At 35.6% G+C, this 24,590-nt stretch overlaps 1 protein-coding gene across 2 annotated transcripts; it reads right to left on the bottom strand.

The window, feature by feature from the left end:
- Positions 1-591: 591 nt before the first annotated feature.
- Positions 592-24,429, bottom strand: TBL1XR1_1 (Transducin (beta)-like 1 X-linked receptor 1). Of its 2 annotated transcripts, XM_051208864.1 has the most exons (14): positions 24,255-24,429; positions 23,971-24,111; positions 23,787-23,932; positions 23,058-23,751; positions 17,279-17,459; positions 16,417-16,564; positions 15,462-15,525; positions 13,380-13,477; positions 11,765-11,825; positions 9,987-10,108; positions 8,873-9,075; positions 6,653-6,818; positions 4,904-5,005; positions 592-4,702 (listed from the first exon to the last, which is right to left on the bottom strand). In XM_051208864.1, the coding sequence occupies exons 2-14, from the start codon at positions 24,026-24,028 to the stop codon at positions 4,676-4,678; spliced, it is 2,070 nt and encodes a 689-aa protein (XP_051074264.1). In that variant the 5' UTR covers positions 24,029-24,111; positions 24,255-24,429; the 3' UTR covers positions 592-4,675. The 2 variants fall into 2 exon arrangements, with proteins under 2 accessions (XP_051074264.1, XP_051074263.1); XM_051208863.1 differs by having other exon boundaries at positions 592-5,005; positions 6,653-23,751; positions 23,971-24,429.
- Positions 24,430-24,590: the final 161 nt, after the last annotated feature.

The raw sequence follows: 24,590 nt of genomic DNA, 5'->3' as shown, positions 1-24,590 counted from the left end.
TAATGTTCTTTGTGTTGTTTTTGAGGATATTGATTTCCCCCATATTCATATTAAGGCCTACTGATGCAGAGACTTCTGTTACACTGGCACAGACAGTTCTATACACGGTAAAACAACATCAGTAGTTTGCCGGAAATACAACACAACACTGTCATCTAAAGTGTATTAAAAATTAATTAACAGAATAACTCCACTCTAAAAGAGTTTATAAGAATAAAATTTTACCGTTCATTATGAAGAGATCAACGTTTAAACTCTGACTGGTTTGATAATTCTAGTAAACGGTATACTTCTAGAAACCTACATCAACATTAGTCACACCACTGTCCTAAACACGAACGAATTCATCAACAATCAATTTAAAGTGATTCAGTTCAGGTTCAAAATTTATGTAGAGTAATGAGAAGAGGAAGTTTATCATAGTTCTGATAGGTTTAGCCCCCTAGTTCAAATTACCAAGAACAGAGTTGTTGAGAACGAATGCAATAAGAGGATTATCAGTGTAAACTGAGAAATTAGCAAATAACTTATTTATGATAAAAATTAATTGTGTCTGAATTAGATCTCACCTAATTTATTTATACCTTACTAATTTTAGTGTTTCTGACAATTCACAGTTCATTGATGGATGTTACAACTTAACTTCAATGTTGACTTTTTCTAATTAGTTAACCACATTAACAAAAATATCGAGGAACTGAATTCAACAGGATACATCAGTATTTTGTAATTGTTATTCTACTAACATTCATGAAAGAAACCAATATATTATTTTTGATATCCTGAACAAGTCTCATTCTCTAACATGATATCTTTCTATGTTACTGATTAACTGCAGTCCAAATGAGCAAACCAATTCTAGAAATGTTGATTTAATAAGTAGGAATACATCAAATATCTTAGCTAGAATAGGTGGTACATACAGACGTTTATCAGATTGCAAATAAGGTCATTTATGTTGAGTAATTATTGTATTATAAATGAATTGGTTAAACACGATTGATTCCATACAGTTATGAAGATTCTCGTACGTGCAGTAAAATCATAATAAGTAAATCAGTTCCTAACAAAAACCTTCGTTGTGTTTGGAGCATTTCACATGCGTCTATCCGATCACGGCCTACTTCAATTCCTTTTATTTGAAGTTAAAATTGAGCAAATGTTTAGCAGGTGCATTGAATTTAGTACACCTACATGGTATGTCCAAGTAAACCGGAAGTGGTATTCGGAGAATTAGGCTCAGAAATCGGTAACATAAAAGTATCTTACTCAATTTATTTCGGTCATCTATCACTAACGGTCGGTACACAGCCATTCAAGTAGTACTCATTGATATAGTAAATATAAGCAGGAAGGTGAGACAAGGATAAAAACGCATACTTTAATCGATTTTTAAACTTAATGTTTCAACAAGTGATATTTTAATTTAAAACACATACCCTGCACATAACATTTAGATGTTTGCCAAAATTTCCAGTAGTTTTCTGTTGCAACCAATTAAAATGATCCATACTAATAGTGCTTGGTTGGGGTCCGCGTGACTATCGTAACCAATAGTTGGAGACTCATGGTAACATGGCTCAGAATCGATCACAATATCGTAGGTGTATATACTCTGTCTTCCCTTAAACCGTGGAACTAAAATTGCTCTGTCTTCTTACGAACTAAGGATAAATCCTTACATGCAATCTTTCTTTTATACATTAACACCGTTGAATCAACTAATTCTATGAATCCGGTGTTCATCTTGCTGTGCTAATGAGGTGTGGCAACTTGGACCGATGCATATATGTGCCTGATCCTACGTTGTAGCTGAGTTAAAATGGCACAAAGTCAGATCAGTTTCACATAGACGCTATGTTAAAAACTGTTGAACTTGTAGTCTTGCTATTTAGTATCTAATTTACACAGCATATTAAATGCGTTACGACGTTAGTTGGACAATACACTTATCATATCAATATCAGGGATTATTTAAAGTAGTGTAATTTGATTTTCTACTCACATCACCATATAAAAATGAGACCATAAAGGTACTACATTGATAGCATGCTTCAAGTATGTGAATTGAATCAGCCTCACACATGATCGATGCAACAGATAGAACCTACCATGTTTATTCACCATACTTTCACATGAATTTCTCGTTATAAAATAAAGGTCTCTTAGACAAGAAACAGAGCTGTAGTTGATTATTTATAAATGATTGTTAGTACAATTTGTAATTACACCTTAAAACTCACATTGCCTTAAAGATAAAAAGCTGCAGTCGGAGAGCTGTATTCAGAAACATTTCTACTGAATTATTGGTCATAAATTATTTTTTGCTGCATTATATAGTTATCGATTGGTCTGTCAGAAATATCGTTTATTTTCATATGATTCTTATTGACTGATAAACTTTAAATATATATGCTTGCCAATTCTTATATGTAAAATAAGCACCTGATAAGATTTCTGAAATAGGTGATAGAAATCTAAAGTACTAACAAGCGTAAAGCTCCTTCTTAACTGCCCTTATTTAATATAAGATATCAAGCTATCAGGAACCACATCGCAACTGAATCGATAAAACTCAACCAACAATGGGTTAACAACTGTGACTAATAACTGATCACGCAAGGTGCATGTAGTACAAGTTTACATAGATAATAACCCATGTTCAATTCCCTTAAATGATAGTCTGATTATTTAAGTCAAACATTAGCAACAAAAACTACTTGAGAAATGCCTTTGCAGAGCTAAAGTAAATGGATATTGTGATCTTTCATTTGAAAATAACCATTAAAATAATGTTCAATAGTAGGAAATTTCATACATTGTTGAAACCTAACACAATTTGAAGCATACAACTAAAATACAGATACAACAGTCAAACCCAAATAGAGTCCCGAAACATTATTAGACACGGTATAAATGCTATATTTACCAGCCCCAAAACTGCAGATGTCAAGATAAAAAGTACAAAATCGCAAATAAGTTAATTATTACATCCGGGAAACTTCTCAAAAAAACGGACAAATATACAGTGGATAGTTATTTTGAGAATGAAAAAATATGCTTTAGAAGAATTTCGAGGATATGGACATGTTCAATGAGAACTAAATTATCATAAAGACAACAAATACATATACGAACGCTTTCTTATGAAAGGAAATGGAAGAGACAAATCCGAACACAAAACAGCTGCTCAGTTAAGAGTAGAATATATAAACCAACATACATAGAAAAGCAGCAAAATATGTGAAAAATTCATAATAATAACCAAACACAGTGGAAAAGAATGTAATTTACAGGTCCATAATATTAGATTGAAACAGCAAATAAAAGGATTTTAATGATTCAAGCAAAGTACAAGAATGAATGTTTAAAAATAAAAATAACTTAACGAAAAAGGGATGTTAACAATAACGACCTAGTAATCGACAAAGATTTCTCATTATTCAATAAGACCATTTAATAAGAACCACAGCCAGAAACAGTGACGTAACGAGAAACGACAGATAGGGCATGTGATTAAATGGTAGTGAACAAGAAGAATTTTTTTGGTTTGTTGACAAAAACTTGGAGTTGGAATTTGTTGATCTATTTTAAAAGTCATGGAGGGGAGAAAGGAAATAGAGTTTACCAAAAAAGACAATTAAGATATACTTCAAAAGTGAATAAACCAATGAATAATGTGAAACAAATCAGAAACAAAAGTTCATAGGTAACATGCTTAAATATTATCATGAAGATAAAAGTGGATACATGCTAACAAACAGACCGAATTTGGTTAATCTAACAACAGAATTACACAGTTAGCAGAAATCGAATAAAATTGTTGAAGATAAGGGGACATTTTACACTGAAGTTAAGATGGATAATATATCTTATTCAATCAATAAAGGAAATGGCTTGACAAAATGCTATATACGCAACAATCCTTAACGAGCACAAAATGTTACGATCACCGGATAGTGGTTATGTGTAAAGTTCACATACAACCCAAAGTGAAACCACTCACCGAAGGAAACGTATTTAAAGTAAAGTCAGACACTGGAACGTCAAAAAGTTTGAGCCTCGCTGCCGAAATGAAGGAAATAGTGAGACAAGGGGACAAACAAAAACGGCGCAAAAATAATTGATGAAAGATGCAGCCTAACAACATCTATGGAGTTTAGTACCAGTCTTACAAAGAATGTAATAACTGAGACGAGGGAAACGAAACAACTAAAGTTCATAACAGTTGTTTCACTCTTTAAGAATAAGTAAGTTCAAAATGTTGGCTATAAGCATAAACATAATAACAAAGGACTTATCATCTTCAGTAATCTTCAGAAATGTACAAAACTCGGTTTATTCCAGGAATGACAGAGATACAGAAACGCCAGGGCACACTGCGACGGCTACAATTAGCAAACTGAATTTGGATCTTAAAACAGGAGCTAAGCAAAGGAACAGAAATCCAAACTATCCGAACCCAGTATAATTGAAGTATTGCTAAAATCTGATTATTGATTGAAAGCTTTGGGTCAATAAGTTATGACGTTGTATCACCCATATAGCAAATTTAGTTATATCTCGTCTCAAATAATCTAACAGATTACTTGTTTACAATGAATAAAGTTAAACGTGAAAAAACGGCTATTGATTAGTTTCCATAACTTGATTGGATAGGGAAGAAGAGCCACTGCTACCTTCTTAGGTCGAGAACCACAACCTAAAAAGAAGTAAAGGATAAATGAATAGCAATTGAAAATAGGATTTTGATAATTAGATGTTAGATTTAAACTTAAATCAGATGTATGGAAAAACTGTACTACATTAAGATCAAAAACGGGATAAGAAATTTAGGGATAGTATCCTGTAACAACATGCTAGCACGTATCGACAACAAAATTTTGAAGATTTGGAGACTTACAGAACCATCCGAAGCACTGGCGCCCACCTTATCACCCCGCGAATTCCAGCAAACTTCGAAAATGCCACCAGTGCCTTGATAACTGTTTATAAGGTTACCAGACTGTAGAAATAAAAAAATGTTCAAAGTAATAAATTAATAGGATAAAATTGATAAAAAGGCTAGTGTTTGAAAATAACCAAGCCAAACTGTTAGATATAAGGGTTGACATCACTCATTGTTTTAGGAAGTCACGTAACAGCTCGTTTGGTATTTAAAACAATATAACAGGGAAATTATTATGTACAGGTCCCACTTGCACAGAATGGACTAACTGAATTCTGCGAAGAAATGTCTAAATAATCCAAATTTATTCTCTAACTTATGGTTTATACGCACGGTTTACCTCGGACTACAGTGACATTGCAACTCTAATTGATTTAAGTGAGCTGGAGGTCGAGATTGCGAATTTATGATTTAGAGTCAAATTACACCTTAACAGCCACCGGGGAAAGCAGATGAAACAAACCATTTAATTACAATATATCCACGTGATTGGTACTATAATATGTAGTAAGAATAATTTTTGAAAGCAAACACTAAACTCAGAGAATATAGATCTCATATCGTGTGCAGTAACTAACCTTTAAGTTTTAATAGTTAGTTTTACAGCAATAAAACAATGCACACAACTAGATTAGATAAAACATGTCATTGCGTCTAGGTCATAAAATTTCCTGTGACCTTTCCTCTGTACTGGGGAACAAAATCATAATCAGGCTGATTTTATAACGACCAGACCACAACTGAGTTTATTTAAGCCAATCAGATACGAAGGAAAAATGATCGATAAATAAAGTGTGTGGCCTAATAAAAAGGAGACAGGCTTGTTCTTTAGCCGAAAAATTAAGTAAATAGAGGGTAGAGTAAAATGACTTTGATGTAGTATGATATGAAGGATAGAGATCGGACATCTACGTAAAGTTTAACTGAGGCGAATTTTACAAACAAAATATTGAAAAATTAAAACACGGAGTATAGAGCTTCGATAAAATACTTTTTACTTAAGCCTGAGTAATAGTACCAACTTACCAGACTATTTAAAAAAACGTTGCAAGTTAAACTAAATAAGACAATTAAATAACGATATTTACAAAGAAAAAACACAGATCATTATTGGGGAATTTAAAAAAAGGAATATATGTATCCACCAACAGCGGGCACAATATTCAACGCGTACTTGTGACGGTGATGATACATGACTACAACGTACCATTCGTTTAGTTTGAGTTATCCCGTCATACATCAATCACTAATGATAAGACTGATTTCAAAAAAACTTCTTTTCTTCTCTCGAGTTTTTACGAAATTTTTATTAGTCAAAAACACTGTTGATGATTTTGACACATTCAATGAAATACAGTACTTGCGTGCCAATCATATTAGGGATTTATGATTGAGAACTTGATATTTCAAAGACAAAAAAATGGTTTGCTGTAGATTAAGAGATTCAGGAGTACGAATCAATTTCACAAAAATTATTTTACTGTAGATATACTGAAATAATTCTACAAGTAGATACTTAACACTTGTTTGATATATACATATATCATATTAATTCCAGTATATACGCATTGTTTAAATTATAGGCAATCACAAATTCTAATGAATTGTTTACCTTTTCCGATACCCTTAAAAAAGTTGGTGAATTTTAGGCGTTTATAGATTAGGAAGGTTTCAACAAAATAAAATATTATGAAATAAACTTACATCAACATTCCATATATGAACACATTGGTCAAATGAGCCTGTTGCTAATAAACGACCATCAGGACTGAATGCAACGCTATATACAGGTTCAGTATGTCTTGATAATATACGTCGGCATTGACCTGTTTCAACATCCCATAAGCGAACAGTTGAATCAAAACTTGCACTAAAACAAAGCAAAGCATGATATATTTTTATTCTGGGCAAGCTAAATAAGTCAATAAAAAATAATCCAACGTTTAATGAGAGAAGCAACAATGGATCTTATGAAGAAAAATTTTCATCAAATCACTCCGAGGCTTCGCATGCTACTCAGAATCATTAACCCTACAAAATTTAACGAAATTCAAGTACTCTTTAATAAAAGTTACGTTAGCAGATGACTGTAATAAATATCTATATTAAAACACAATTATATGATGGGAATTTTGAAATGTCTATATTTTTAAGTGAGAACCTGATATGAAGAAATTAAATATTCAATATGAATGCTGTAACTCAGTACAAGGGGTTAAATTATGATGCTTAAGTGCTTTGCCTAGATGGGGATCACCAAGAACGTTGAAGTAGTAACTTAAAGTTGGGTACGAAATTGATAAACGATGACACTTCGTGTACGATAAATAAAATATACCGTCGCTAAGATTTTAAAGCCCCATTCACACATGATAGGGTACCACGACCTTGAACTTTGACGAGTATACAGTAGAGGCAAGAGGATAATTTATGGACGACGTTTGAGCGAATAGAATGCGACCTTAAGGACATTCACCTACTTTGGTTGAGTTAAAAGGGGGTTATGAATTTATGTGAGAATTAGGATTAAGACATTGAGTTGGAAGTTAACGTTAGGAATTGGAGTTAGGGTTTTCACCAATAACTGACATCAGCTATAATGCCGAGATCCAAGGCGTATCATCTTTAAGTTCATTGGTTCGTTAATAAATTCTAGTCTCATCAGAAAAGCCGGGATATTTGGAAATTCTATTAAAACAGAAACTAAGTCCAGAATTTAAGTGAATTCAGACAATCACGAGGAAAATCTTAATGAAGGAGACAAAATTTCAGAGGGCAATTCACCGTCACATTTAATAATAATGCTTAGAGAAATATATGCTGTAGTGATGTTTTTCTACATTGAAAATAAGACTGTAAAAACCACACTACTCATTTTGGCTCATATCTCGAAAGCACACCATAGAATAGACTGAAAACTAAAGTAAATATGGCCAGGTTAAATTTAGTACAGAACAATATTGAGACTAACCATATATAAATCAATAAACTGTAAAGGGTCTATCACATACCGGTTATAACATTTATTCAGTTTTGATAGACAGACATATAAAAGCAAGTCTATGTCTATTTAACCACCTGACTTAAATAAGCCATACAGTGATTGTCCTTCCGTCTAGGTCTGACTGTATTGTGTGATGCTAGACAGGTTATGGACTTTGAACAATCGATTAAGACAAAAATGATAAACGAAAAAACTACAAGGAAGGGTTGACTAGTAAGATCGATAAGTGTACGCAATCTACGACAGATTTCTTTTCATTATTTTGACAACCAATCAAACCATGGATACAAGATGCAAGACAGTATCATATAACGAACTGAAGGGAATACCTACAATAATGAAGTGCTAGTTTCAAGGTAGAAACGATCGAGAAGTAGAACAAACGCAAATATACTATGGTATTTGAGGGATGACAGTAAAGAAATATTTAAAGGTAAGTGAGACAGTTGACGTGTGGTCGATAAAGTATGTTGGATACGTGAAAAGGTTGTCTACAAAAATATTGTGTATTTAATTAATAGCAAGGTGATAAAACACTTTGAAACGGGAACTGAAACATCTCAAAGCGCATCGACTACACAGATTTGTAACTTCACAAAAAGATAATCTTCGTCTTCTCATTGCATTATCGAAATTCACAAAAAGAGTTCAGTTTTTAAACTGAAGTTACTAAATGAAATATATTGTCTTAAGATCATTTGTCTTGGGTGCAAATAAGGTAACGCCGCTGTAGCTCTCCTAGAGTTACTGCCGCTCCCAAGCCCGGGTACATAAAAGGAACTATATTGGTAATGAAAAACGTTTAGCTAAGCTATCTTTACATGACCACTGGGATTGTACAATCATAGTGACCGGAGTACAAAACAATTATAAAATTATTTTGTAAAAAATCCACTAAAACAACGAAATTACAAGCTTACCTAGCTAAACAAAGTGGGGCGTTTGCAAAAGCTGTTCCAGGACCAGTGGGACTCCATTTTATGGTGTAAATCTCTTTTGTGTGACCCCGAAGATCATGTACACAGCGATCGTGATGCATATCCCAAACTTTTAGTGTCATATCATCTGAACATGAAGCTAAAAGTCGTCCATTAGGATCCCATTTGATTGCGTTAACTTCATTCTGCAAACAACCACGTGAGTAAAATGCGTTTAAGAGCCAGACTAAACGAACTTCGAAAGTAAATATTTGAGATAACCCTTACTACATAAATATATGATAATTTCGACTCAATAATGTCATGTTCCAGATCAACACCAAGTTTCCATTTCTTAATGAACTCATAAAGGCCGCAGCTAACTTGTAAGAAGAGACAATGACGGTAATTAGTTGAAGCGTTGGTGTATAGGCCTATACAGATACTAAGAGAAGGGTAGTTTAACAATCAGTTGGATTGAGTGCACTAGTAGTATTCGATAAAAGGATGAAATTCAGCTTGACATATATTCCCATTCCTGATGACAGTTCATGAAAAGGACAAGAATACTATTGTGATTATCCGAATCGTTTTAATTGGCTCCCAAGATGAAAACATCTATTGTCAATTGGCGTTTACAAAAGCGAAGCCTCGGAAACGAAACAGGTCATACATCTGTTTTATAGTCATTGGAAGATAAGTGGAAAAGTATGATACCCTACGAACTTTTAACTTAAATACAGTTTCTGTAACAAAAACTACAGCGAACTGTCACTTGAACTGGCTACATGGAGGGGCGTGCGTCACGACTACCTATTTTTCCTATGTTTAAATTTGTCAAGGGTTCATATCAACAAGTGACTTTGACTATACAGGACTCCTTAACTTTTAGTGAGTTTACAACTGACCTCAGGTCATGATGAAAACTATTCCCAAGTTTTGATATTATTTTTCACTGAGCCCACAGAATACAACACCGCCAAAAGCGTCTACCAGAGGTAAAACTCTTCTCCAGAACTACATTTGTTTGACTGATCCGTAAAGCTAATCAGTCATACTAAGTGCGGTAAAAATATAGGGGAATACAGTTACTACAAGAAAATAAAAAAACACCTACCTCGTGACCCTGGAATGTTTTTACAGGAGAAGAACAGCCTAACTGACAAACATGAATATTTGTGTCTGTGGAACAAGATGCAAAACTATCTAATGATTGCCAATCAACATCTAATGTCGGAGCTTGAAAAAAGAAAAGAAAATTTTGATGATAAACTATGGTTGGATCAAGCTTTTTTATGTTAAAGTAAAGTGAATGTAAAAGTAGTAAGTCGAAAACATTTGTAAATGAAATGATACTCCATAACACTGACTGAATTCTGTGTGATCATAGTAGATGTGAGAATTAGCTTAAAATGAACAGGCAAGACATAGGATCAATGAACACTTATATGGTCTTCATGTAGAAGTTCAACTCAGTTACTAGAGAGGAGTTTGAGCTATGGTTTGGAACCAAATGTGTAGAACGAGGATAATTTAACACAATAGTCGAGAAATGAAAGCTTACTTCACTGAGCTATGGATTTATTGGAACATACAAGTTAACCGCCACAAGAGAATACAAAAACAACTGATCAAAGACATAAAAAGACATTCCGAAATTCACTACATGCCTATGAATTTCAAGGTAGTTAGATATTAACAACAGAAATCGGGAGGTTAAACGATACTGAACAAATGGATAGCTGATTGACTTTTACCCAAAGATGTAAAATTACATTGTGACTATCAAATCTGTACCTTAAATGTAAAGGAGATTCGTAGGATACTAGTATTTGATCATAGGTCCTTTTGAAGGATTGTTTGAGTGGCTTGTAATCACCGAGTAAGCAACATTGAAAATAAACACAAAGGATAGCAGAAATCAGTTGGTAAGATTGTGGGTCTTTCTCTACGATGATGCACAACCAAACACGATCTACTTCGATGGGTGATGATTTCTGGTGTAGAAGTATGTTGGAAGAAAGCTAGAAAAAAATCTGGCATTAATTTATGAATTCACTCTCGATGTAAGTTATATTGGTAGGCGCATACTACGTGTTTGGGATTTGAGTGTTTATTGTAATCCAGGTTATACACTGCTTGCGAATGACTGACACTCAAATAAATCACTGACGAGTAGAAAGGCAAGTAAGATTTTTTTACGGAACGAAAAATCAAAGTGGAAATGATTGTAAAATACTTGATTATGGTGACTTTGAAAATGAAGGTCTCAGATTCAAGATTAAGTTTTAGGATGTACTGAAGATAAGAAGCACTGAATCCTTATTAAACAACGGGACAAAGTTAAAGCTTGGTAGTACCCCTTTTATGTTAACTAGAATATCATACCGACAAACTGCGGAACCCTGCTTTAAATATATTCAAACAGTTTGTCAAAAAGTATAGTAGGATTAGGTTTTTCACTACCTTAGATTACCTTTTTTTGTCATGTTACAGGATCAACGATATACAGACAATGACACACTACAACCCATAAGAATATTTCCAGTTCCTAACTAGATTATGTTAAGTCTTATCATGTAACTATTAGGAACTTAATTATTACTAGGAAGGTGTTTTCTGAGACAAGGAAACGAAGTAAAGGAAAACATTAAAATAAGTCGTTGGAGGGAAAACAGATCCCTGTAAATAAATCAAGGATTTAGAGGGAGCTCTAAAACAAGGTTTTGATAGATGTACTAAGTGAAACGTAATGTAAATAAATATGTACCAACCACTTATAAAGATATAAGAATACAAGAAAGTGAAATTAAAGTTCCCCGTATGTGGAAATATTACCGGACACTTAGACTAAAATCATAAACGGTTACGTGCAGTATTACTGAGTGAACGTACCGACATGAAATGCAAACTGTTGAGCGATTCTGCCAGTTTGGGCCTCCCATATAATGGTTGTCTAAAAATAAAAAGGGATACAACATACGGACGAAAATGTACACACGTCAAAAAATGAAACCCATCACTATAAGTAATATTGTAGCAAATAATTGTAATGGGACTGATGTCAAATCCGTTATAACGATAATTGAAAATTACTCAGATAATCGATAAATAGCAATTACGTTGTAGCAAAAATTAAGTAAGATGAGCTAGATAACTTAAAAGATGTATGTGAACCTGCTTACCCTATTAACCTGAAAAGACCTAAAATATAAGGGTAACATTCGGAGTCTCCACGAGCTAATCGCCCTACAGGGGCGATCTGTAATAAAAAGTGCTGATTACAAAATAGGGAAGATGAACACGTGATATCGTCGTAAGAAAACATTCATCTTTAGGTACTTGAGTACTTAACATTTACCCAGGTATTAACTGTGATAAGAGAACACGACTTAATAGATTCGATTACCGTTACTAGAGGTGGTAGTCGTTGAAATGAGTCTGATCATTGGAACAGATCATCATAACGATCAGAATGTGGACGGATGACACCTAGAAGTTATGGACACCGTGAAGAAATTCCACGTGCGGAAACTGAAAGCTAGATGTCAGTGACCGGAAAATACCAGAAGAACAGGTGTCACATCTAATTGTATTAATGTTAAGATGGACAAAGTGTTTTATTATCAGTATTAGTCTGACAGTTTTTACATTTTAGGGATAAAATATAACGCAGAATAGAAGTGGTGTGAAACGAACCATTTAAGAGTGGTACAGTACATTACTACAGCTCTATAAAATAACAGTGACACGAGGAAGACTCAACTGATCCGACACAAAATAGAACTAATCATTCGATAAATGAAGTAAATTACATGAAAAACGAGATAACTTAAATAATCTGAACACTAAATGTTGAAGAAAACTGTGTTTCCCTTAAAACAGTATATTCAACACAAGCGGGAAGTTTTCCCTTTTAAAATTTAATAGTTTATTATTACGAGATTGAGACCAACGGTACCCACTAAGACAAAACAAGTATCAATGATGTAAATTTAATTATGTGACAAGATAAGTGTTAAACTAGTTAATCTTATTACATTTTCATGATCACTGGGTAGCTACACTAAATGAACACTTGAAAACATTATTCTAAGTATTTGTACGTTAATTGGAGAAGCTTAGTACTTTACATTATTCACCAAATTGGTCGTTTACCACCACACAATTTCACGAAGTGTGAAATAAACAGTAAGTTAAGAGACTAAACTCTTGTGAGATACCGTATACGTAAAATGTTGTTCACTACAGCTAGATAATTCAGGATAGACTAATAAGATATCAATTCAACACTTCTTGAATTTGTTGTTGCACAGGTTTTTCTCTGACTTTTAGTAAGACGTAGGGTAGTTCTTATACCTAAACTTAGGTTTTGTAAAATTTTGAGCATTACTGTGCAGACGCATCACTAGAAGCATTATAAAATAGTGTTAACTTAATTAGACTGAATGAACTTACTGTAGATCCTTACAATGTATTTGTTTCAGAATAAAAGATCAAACAAGCTAACCTTATCAACTCCTGCTGTGAGAATATAGTTCCCTTTCTTGTTCCACTTCAGAGCAAATATGGGTCCCTTATGTTGCCCAAGAGTTGTTGCCAAGCGACCTAGAATAAAAGTCACATATCGATCCCATCAGAAAAAATAACGAGAAATAATCACTAGAATTAAGAGTCAAATCAGTCAGCTACAACGTAGGACTAGGCACATGTATGCATCGGTCCAAGTTGCCATACCTCATTAACACAGCAAGATGAACACCGGATTCATAGAATTAGTTGATTCAATGTCCTGGTACGACTGAGAGTGGGGAGTCAGCTCTCCCTCTCGAAATGCTCTCACATGACCACGCGTATATAGCCTCTGCCAGGGAATTTCCACTCACTGCCTTTTCGTGGCGGGGGTGTTGTTTACGAAATTGAGAGGACGAAAAGCGAATGTCCGGCGCTCTAACCGGGTAGGTGGACATGGAGAGTCCACCTAGGGGAGTTGGAAAACCCTGATTCCAAACCAATGGTGCACATGGGCTCCAGTATCCTGAAGGAACAAAAGGTGTATGAACCAATCGTTGGCCACCGGCTACCATAGGAATGCATCTTACGTTGCTCCACTGCCTTGTGGACCAGACCTTCAGGTCGAAGGCTCCGGGTGTAGCCCCCTAAGAAAACCACCTACTTCGGTTTGGGCACCCGGACAGTATCACAGCCCTCACACATATCGAATGGGATCTGTGTGGTGCATATGTATTTGGTGCCTCCTTATACCAATATCTATGAGTTAAAATAAATAAAAATAAATAATGGTGTTTATGTATAAAAGAAAGATTGCATATAAGGATATAGTATAGGAAGAAAGAATTATTTCGTAGGAAGACATAGAGCAATTTTAGTTTCACGGTTTAAGGGAAGACAGAGAGTGTATACACCTACGATATTGTGATCGATTCTGAGCCATGTTACCATGAGTCTCCAACTATTGGTTACGATAGTCACGCGGACCTCAACCAAGCAGTCTGCATCTATCAACATGGCTCAGACTCGAAGTTAATGACTTCAAGCACTGATGTCACGTTTTAGTTAAATCCCAATAACCTGAATCACTTTATACTGTATTGTTTAGCACAATGCCAAAAAAAATTAACCCCTTTCTCAAGGAAGATTACACTGAATAAATTATTGCAGGAGGCATAATGAGAACACTTTGAGCTTTCAGAAAGATATTTACAGATTTCATTCCCCATATAAGCACGGCAACATGAAAAGCAGTGTGGAGACGTATAAATTACAGACTGTCAAAACATTACAATTTTTATAACCTAGTACATAAAAGCCACTGATGAAAAATAAAAGTAACATAAGGTTAGAGGTCAAATAACATGTACACTTAGCGACAATGCACGTGTTACGTGACAGAAACAAATCATTTGAGTTCACCTTATCACAATGGAGGTCATCAAAATGAAATGATTTGTTACATGTTTATTTTGCCACCTTAATCGCTTCTGAGTGCATATGTCGCCATTTTGTACATTTAGGAAACTGCGGGTGGGCGTGCAGAGAAATAACAAATGTACATAAAAGCAACATATCAGACACAAAAGGGACTAAATATATTATCTCATACATCATTTTATAGTTATTGCACAAGAAACATTAACTACTAACAACAGTTTGATGTGTTTCTTAGATAACATTTATCATAAGTTCTCAAGATTACTCCTAATTAGGAAATATGTCAAAGTAATACTTCAAAAGTACCTTAATAAAAATACAGGAGACATTTATCCTGTAAATATAAATATCCAACACCGGTAACAATAATCAACTGAGTACTGTTTATATCATGATTAGCTAGAAACTTATTAGAATTTTTTATCTCAGCATAACATTCAGTCGAAACCTAACTGCGACTCTAAATTACGATATCTTCCTATTATCCATATAAATATACACAAGTAAACACGAACTAAAATTCAAGTGCAGAATTTGGATGGCGAATAAACTGACGTCCAAAAATACTCATAGAATTTAGTGCAACACTTAGACAGTAATGACTTATCACCAAAAAACTAAGTACAATGTAGCAACATACCGTCAGTATTCCAAACTCGAGCAAATCCGTCGTACGATCCAGTGGCTAGGAAACTCCCATCAGACTGGTACATTAAGATATTAAAAATCAAAAATTAGGTTTAAAAAACAAGTTAATCATTGGTCAACAAATCAGTAAGTAAGCAAAACTTCCCATGGAAGATCAAACTGGATGCCAATAGTAATAAACCAATCATATATAAAACGTACATTTGAACAGAAACTAACAGTTGAGGTATTTCTGCATAATTCTATAGCGGAACGCTAACAAAATGTGTTGAAATAACTAAACGGTCTACCGTTTGTTTGTATTACTTTAAATTTAAGTGTACGTTAATTAACGAGTCATTCAAACGAAAAATTAATCAGAGATATTTCGAACAAAAATAAACAGTGAATAGAATTCGTTTATAAACCGTCACCAATATGGTCAGCAGCCTATGATTTTAGTCATACGTCCGTGACAAACCCTAATACCACAACAGAGAACATCTTATTAAGCACGAGGGTTTTAAAAATGCCAATAACGGAAAAAAAAAGTTGAAATGTAATCACTGTGGTACAAGAATTTCACAAACGAAAGGACAAAAATATAGAAAAGGGAGTGGCCAGTATATCCGCTTTATACAAATGTCTGCCATTAATAATGAGTCACCAAACAGACAGTCCCACAAGGTCATTTGTGATTCCGGAAAAATAGTAGGAGTGTGACTAATAAAAAAATATGATTTTACGGAATCAGCACGCTACTACGTCATCAAGAATAATAGGACTAACTTAGACACTTCCATACTAATACATGTGAATATCATTGACACACATATATAATGACTAGATCAGTGTTATAGGTTAACAGAGAGTATTTCAATCATTTGAAAAATTCCTAAACTGGAATTTATGACTAAAAATCACCAGTCATATTCCAGAAACAATTAACTATTCGTTAACTGACTTACATTCCAATCCAGAGATGTGACGTCCTTGTTACTCAGCACAGTTTGACCATCAAGATTAACCCAGTGTGTTAAAACCAACTGAGGGACATGGTGAGGATTTGCAACGGGTTCCTCAAGATTCCATATCCGTGCCGTTGAATCTCCTGAGCTGATGAGATTTGGTATAAATTAAAGATTTTATACAAACTAAGAAGAACAAATTGAGCTAGTTAGGAAAAAAACTAAAGAAATGGATTAAGGATTATTCTGCTTAACACAAGCCAATTTATGTACAGTGTTATTATGGTGAAATGAATATTCATTGATGTCTGGTGTAATTATAACGTGGGGAAAAAATTCCCTTTGATAATATCCTCGCAATTGTTGAACGAAGGTAACTGACTTAGAAATGACAAAGCCAAATGGGTAAAACTGCTCTTTAGAATTTTAAAAAGCGTTAAGATAGAGAAATGATTACCAGACGTGACTATCTACTGATTTTCAATATAGCTAAAAGAACATTACCGAAAATTTTGGTTATTTTGAAACCTAACAATTATATACATGACTGAGTTTTAAAAACGCACCTACTCATTACTTTTCAATTACGTAAATGAGATTTCGGGGGTAAATTCTGGACATCATGTACCAATAGTAAGACGAATATACATCAGTAATCATTATGTACAAAGGTGTTGCAGAGCGACAGTGATATGCTTTATTCGGTTACTGAAATCCCCTAACTTTTCAAAACAAGTTTAGAATTCGAAATTGAGCACCAAAACTTAGGAATGGAATATCAAAATTGAGCAACACTTTAAAGAATACGAGCCTGCTACACCTGACGGAATTCAATTAGTAAAGACTTGATGAAATGACTTACCCAGATGCTAGCATATCATTTCGAGGATTCCACGCACAGATAAAGACTTCAGATTGATGACCTTTTAAAACCGTGATTCGTTCAGGTGGAATTTGTCTTGTGAGTAAAGGAGATGTATTATTGACTTCAGGAACATGTACTCGATCAACTTCCATAGCATCGTTGCCGCGATAATGATTAACTACCAATCAAGGAAAACATAAGTATTGAGTTAGCACGATGACTGCGTTGAGCAAGGGAATATATTTAAGCATGTAAGTGACGATAAAAAAATATGAATGTACTGACTGGGCTTGAAGATGGAAGCTTTCGTCTGAGGAAGTGCGAGTACTTGACAACGAAAAGTTTAATTCATCTTACTAATAAAATAATGACAGTTGTGAGACTACCACTATATCACACCTCACAAAGTTGTCTTGAGTAATTTGCTTAGTTGTTCTGATGTTTTAACACTAAAAACGACATTGAAGGTTAACCAAACTTTCTCACAATCACAATTACAAATCGTCAGTTGCCTATTCCAAACACAAAAACTTCCCATCGACATGCAGTGAGTGACCGGTCTCAAACGGTTTCCCCTCAGATTCTGCGGTGACGCTCCCAGGTCACTAAGAGCACCGCTAACCTAGTTTCCTTCACAGGTCCCTCAAGAAGAAATATTCTTCCACGATGTGGGTAGCCGAGATGCGACAAACACGTCTATACCGACCCTTAAAACCACCCGAGACAATCTTCATTATCAAATCCCTCCATCATACCCCAATAGGCTTTAGCAAGTCACTAGCTGAATGGCAAAACTTAGTGACGTTTAGAGGGCTGCAGATAATTTAAAGCGAGGGAGACTTCAGATGCAATAACTCGGAATCCTTCGCAATGACAAAGATGCCTTTAATCATTGTCTTTCCCTAGGTTCTAGGTTTTGACATCCCTCAAAGTACATCTTATTTCAGTAATTTATATTTTCTTGAATCATATTTTTGATGCCTAATCTTTTAAACTACCACTCATACTTACTGCCTCTACAACTCTGGGATTTGCGCCTATTATTTCCTTCAGTCGTACAATTGGGGTATGGGAACCTAAACCGATGTACACACATACTAGGTTCTACGTCGCGTTTGACTGAGCAGCTGATTTGCTAACTGTGGGATACCAAATCAATCAGTTAGTTAGCACTACTTAGTAAATTAAAACCTCAGTTGTTACCAAAATCTGGAAGTCAGTATACATGATTTGACTGTACATGCAGTTATTTCTATTGTAGGCACTTAGAAATAAGTATTTCTTTTTACCGTAATACTACTGTTTGATTAAAAATCTAACGAAAACCTGGGTTAACTAATACAACAGAAAAATATTGACAAACTTGTGGCACTTTTTCATTAAGATGTCAACACTGACGATATGGGAAAACTGGACCAAATAACTTTCAATAATCTATCAATTGTACCACGAAACTAGAAAAAACTTTCCATCCTGATACGTAGGCTCATGGGTATTAAAACAAAAAAGCTGATGAAATTTTTTTTTTATTTTTGAGCTGATTTACTATTTGTGGTTGGTAGTAAAATATTATTAGCTATACAATCCATTTACGAAGTACAGGTTTATGTTTCTGGCTTCAAGTCACATTCCAAGCGTTGGGGCTTGCGTTGTTTTCAACGTATTGTTATTTATTTATTATTAATTTGAACACATAAATATTGGTACAAGGGGGCACCAAATATATATGCACCACACAAAACAATGAGAATGGGAAGAGAAAAAAGAGGGTAAGGAGCGTAAAAGAAAAACAATAACGACCACAAATTAGTGCAAGGTAGTGTAATAATAATAATAATAATAATAATAATAATAATAATAATAATAATGGGGGAAACGGAAAGGCATAACCAAAAGAATTCTTTCGGTTAAAGAAGAAACAACCATTTTCTATGAATAAAGTAAAAGAAGGTTACAGTAGGATCGCCACTAGCTTCTATTCTGAGCCATATCTGATAGCGTCCCTAGCCACTGTGTTGCACCATCTCTAGGATTCCAGCCAGGGAGTCGTGAAGGACCGACAGAAGCCAGTCCTTTGCAGACTTCTTTCATAACACGACACCATGTCATACACTGACCACCTCTCCGTTTTTTCCAACCAGTCCCAGCATCGGCAAATAATGCATGACGTGGAATTCTCTGGGAAAACATTCGTAGGACATGTCCAAGACACCGAAGTCGGTGTTTCGAGGTGGTGACACCAATTGGATTATCGTCTCGGCGCCCGAACACACGATGCCGAAAATCTGCATTACTAACATAGTGTTGCCACTGGATGTCAGCAATCCTTCGGAGACAATGATGACAAAACACAGAGAGTCGTCCAACATCATCAACTCGGAGAGGCTAGGTTTCACAAGCATAGAGCAAAACTGCTCTCACCGACGCGTTGTAGATCCGACCTTTTGCAGCCAGACTAACATCATGAAGGCCCCAAGGCTCAGATTGTCATAAGCTGCTCTGGCTTTCACTATACATGAAGTGATTTCATCACTCACGCCACCACCAGCACTTACACAGCTGCCCAGATACACGAACTTCTCGACTACTTCTATCCACTCACGACCCAAGGTGAATGCAGAGTCAGCGTCCTGCTAGTCTTGTATAATTACTTTGCACTTCGAGGGTGCAAAGCGCATACCATACCTACGGACACTATTTGCCGACTGATTAAGTGCGGATTGCATGGCTTGGGCGTATCGGTCGACCAAAGACGAATGCTTTAGCTAGTTACCTACAACTCAGCGATAATACTTAAAAGATTAAAATATAAGAGCGATACAGAACTATTGGACGTAATACCTTTACTTAAGCTCTACGCGCGCGAATAGGAAGTTTATGAACTACAAATTAAAGATCTGACGCCATCGTGTATAATTCTATTACTACACTTTACAATAGGGTCAGTCAGTCACAACGTAGAACCTGTAGGTATGTACATCGGTTTAAGTTGCCATATTCCATAAGTACAGAGATCAAGTTGTAAGACCGAATCCCAGAATAGTAGAGGTAATAACAGTATAAGTGGTAATAGGAAAGATTAGACATCGAAGATACAACTCGAAAAAATATATAAATAAAAATAAAAACGCAAGGAAAAGTTATGAGGAATTCAATAGCTCAGAATTCGGGGATGGATGCACCTGCTCCATTGAAAGTGATTTAAAACCTTGTCATTGAGTCGCCAACCACTGGGTATGATAATCACGCGGACCCCGACCAGGTAGTCTATACCTAATGACATGGCCAAGCCAATTGCCAGTGACCTCATGAACTGAAGCCATGTGTTTGATTTGGCTGCCTCTAGCTTTTTCCAGCCTACTCCTGAACCAGAAAACACCGGTCATCGCGGTAGGCGGTGGTTGGGCACACGTGACACATGTCTCAACCACCTTAGTTGATGAAGATTTACTACCTCATCAGCCCATTCCCCTTCTTTAACTAGTGCTCTATTCGTAACCCAGTCATTGCTTACACCGTGCTCCCACAATACACAAACAATGCTTCGAAGACACCTATGACCGAATACTAGTAAACTTGGAATATCGTCTATTCTTAATAGCCACGTTTCACACCCAAAAAGTAGAACGAATTGAACCACTGCACAGTATACTTATCCTAAGGTTGATAGATATATCTCGCCTGCGCCAAAAGTGATGTAAGCTGACAAAAGCCAATTGAGCCTTTGAATTTGTGCCAAGATTTCATCAGACATCAGTACTGGTGAGACTCTTAAAATAAACGAAACGGTCTACACGCTCAAATACTTCATCTTACCTGAATAGCACTTCAGGATTAAGCAATTGGGAATTAGTAAATACGCTAGTTTACTGAGGTTTCAGACAAAACCCTGTTTCCACTTACACATTTTCAGAAAACCAGGGATTTCACGTCATAAACTCGACGTGTTGGTACTAACTGAGAACATTAGTTTTTATGCTAACTAAAGAGAGAAATCTTTAAGTTTGCATTATAATTGGAAGTACCATAACCGTTAGTCAAACATAAAACACGGCACAAATGTGCATCACTTCAAGTTGCCACACTACATCAGTAGTGAGAAATCAATAAGATGCATGGCAAATCATGTCTACTATAGTAAAAAAGGGTAAACATAAAGAACTTTGCTGTGTGAACTTGTGAAAAAACATGAAACAATATTAAAACTTAGAATTCAGGAGGGAGAAAAGACTGAGTCTGCTCCAACACCCCCCCCCAATGATTACGATCGATGAGTAGCTTCCAACAAGGTACTTTCCATTCACCTGATAGTCCAATGAACAAACAATAACATTATGGACGGATAGTGAGTTTAGGTTTGCTCGTTTTACTTGCTGTTAACTCACCACTAAGCAATCAATGTGTGCTGCGGTAGTCAGATGGGCATGAATAATGAAGACAGACTTGCCATGAAAAGAGAATATATGAAATATTTACTAGGAATAAGAAACTTGTTCAGAATGAAAACTCGGTTTTAATGCCTTTTATTCACTCAAAAAAAAAATTCGGAAGACAACTTAACGCAATTGTACACTGGGAATGCGTATACCAGTAAACGATTTGTTAAGTATTTTTCTTCAGTCTTATAAAACTGGTATATTTTCAGAATGACTTGCCATGTGATCTCCATACATGATAGATCCCTGGCAGATTTGAAAATGAAACGTAACTACATTTATGATAGTAAACTGGATTTTTTATACTTATTGTAAGCGTTAAAATTAACAACGCACATAAAAATACTCCTAACATGCTATTTTTACAAATCACGTTGATTCCAGTTGGACTACATAATTATAATGGGTTTTAGTTTCATATCCATTGTTGACCTGTTAGCTTTATATTAAGACACTGCAGTACACCATATGACGAATTGCCGCAACACAACAAACAACCAGACTTCCAGTTTATCGTTTGTATACACGTTTTTCGGTCGCCTTAAAAAAATTATCTGGCTGGCAATTTTATGACTTCCTGAATAAAACAAGGATTAGAAACACATTCCTTATTGAACTTTCTTTCATAAGCTGGCCAAAACAGATGACCCTATCATACAAAAAAAACACCAAAGCTTGTCTGCTACAGATCAGTATTGATTGCACACTTTTCTGGAGGCAGGAGCCGTGAACTATTCTAATGTATGAAAAAACATTCAAGCTGATTTCACGTAAGTCGGTCAACTACAACGTAGGACCAAAAAACACATGCATCGGTTCAACTTGCCACAGCTCATTAGCACAAGACGAATACCGAATTTATAGCAGTTACTTCAATAGTAGTAATATATTTTAAAAAATTGAATATAAAGATATAAAGGGAGAAAGGATCGGTTTGTAGAAAGACATGTCACCCAGTCTCTAACCACTGGTTACAATAGTCGCGTGGACCTCAACCAAGTAGTCTGTATACATCAATAAGGCTCGAACCAGAAGTTGGTGACTTCAAGTACTAGTCGGCATTGAGCGCCAAGGTAATCGATGGTTGGGCATGTGTAATACGTGGCCCATCTCAGCAGATGTATACTTACAAATCCAGCGACTAATTTACCATCATTCCCTAATAACCCTGCGTCTAGCCTTCATAATACTTACCCATTTCGATATCGACCCTTGGTTATTGACAAACCGAGATTATGGTATAGGTATACAAAAAGTGGCTTATTCGTTTAAGATAACAGAGCATACGGTGCACAAAAAAAACTTTCATAACATTGTCAAATAGAAGTTAGAAAAATTACCCATAGCTCCTCCATGATGTTCGCCGTTTGTCTGTATAGATGATAAAAGCATAGATTGAGGGATATGGTGAGTGGTAAGTTGTCCTGATGTTATGGAAGACTGCTGAGAAGCAGCTGTGATTTTATTGATTCCAACCAACGGAGTAGTATTTGAAGCAGTGATTGGACTTATAGTTGAAATGAGTGCGACAGAGCAAACAGGAGTGGATAGGGATGACGGAGTCATGTTGTTAGACTGATTAAGTACAGAAGCATTAACTGCATTTGAAGGATTATTTGGTTTAATTGTGCCAAGAGTGGAGGGGGGAAGTGTGTTGTGTTGGTGAGAGTGAGGATGTGAAGAAATGCTTGAAATATCGTTCTTTAAGGGGGCATGGCCCGCTGTACTGTGTGAAAGGTCGGATTGTGTGTGCAATGTACTGGGAACGGTTGATATATCCAAAGTATAAGAGTGGGAATTGACTGATAATAACTGATCCGAAGTGGAGGAAGTAACCGACACGGATCCAACATGAGTGATACAATTAACAGTCGAAGACAGAGTTGTGCTGTTGCAGAGCACACTACTGGGAGTACTTAGGCTAGCTGAGCTTGTAGTGCTCTGTTGCTTGAGGAAATTTTTACGCTTTTCGATTACATCCGGAACAACAGCATCAATTAGGGATAGTGATTCCACAACACGTTCACTGCCATCCTGAAACACAAACGATTAATACAACTAGGACAAACCTCGCCAATACTTATTTCAGCTTCTGTATACTGCAACCCTTTTTGGATCAGGCTTAGTAAAGAACCGGGAGGCACAAGTGCCCCATCGACGTTTGATTGACTAATTTGGCTTTCTAAACCGAACAGGTATGCTGAGTGACAGTAGCCTGAAACGACACTAAAAACTACAAACCGCACGACTAACCTGATTCTTGCAGATATCTGAATATAAGAAAATTGACTTCATCAGAAGTGAAGCTCATCCCCTAGGTGGTGAAAGTGGGGAGGATACTGGTCGTGAGAAATCAGACGTAGATTACAGGAAGAAGACCCGACAGTCAACACACTAAAGACATAAAATAGAAATCCGAGTGCCAAGTTAGGAAAACAGCAAACAGGAAATCATAATGTTTCGGATTTTTTGTACGAAAGAAGCATGGTAGACAAGAAAAATTAAAAATACCCAAAACATAAGAATAGCCAGGTTACCAACGTCCACATCTAAAATACCGCGAAAGTGCTAAATAAGCACCACTCAAACAACCCGCAAAAATACGAATCTTTGTTATAGATGAGATCATCGAGTTCATTTTAGAAGCTACCGAAACCATAACGTTCGAGTGCCGAAGCCAGTAAGCTAATTCATAGGCTTCATGTGCCCCAGTTTTGAAGACAAATCACAAATTTCGTGATTTACATTATGCACTGAAGCTTAAGAAGTTAGACCTCCGTACTCCATCTAACAGAGACTCATAGTGGTCTGTATATTTACTATTTATCTCGGTATATTATTATTGGTTTTGTGTATTGCTACATATTGTATAA

Source organism: Schistosoma haematobium, chromosome 1 (genome assembly GCF_000699445.3).
Source record: "Schistosoma haematobium chromosome 1, whole genome shotgun sequence".
NCBI lineage: Eukaryota > Metazoa > Platyhelminthes > Trematoda > Strigeidida > Schistosomatidae > Schistosoma > Schistosoma haematobium.
Note: the sequence above shows the minus strand (reverse complement) of the source record. Positions and strands in the feature narration are given on the sequence as shown.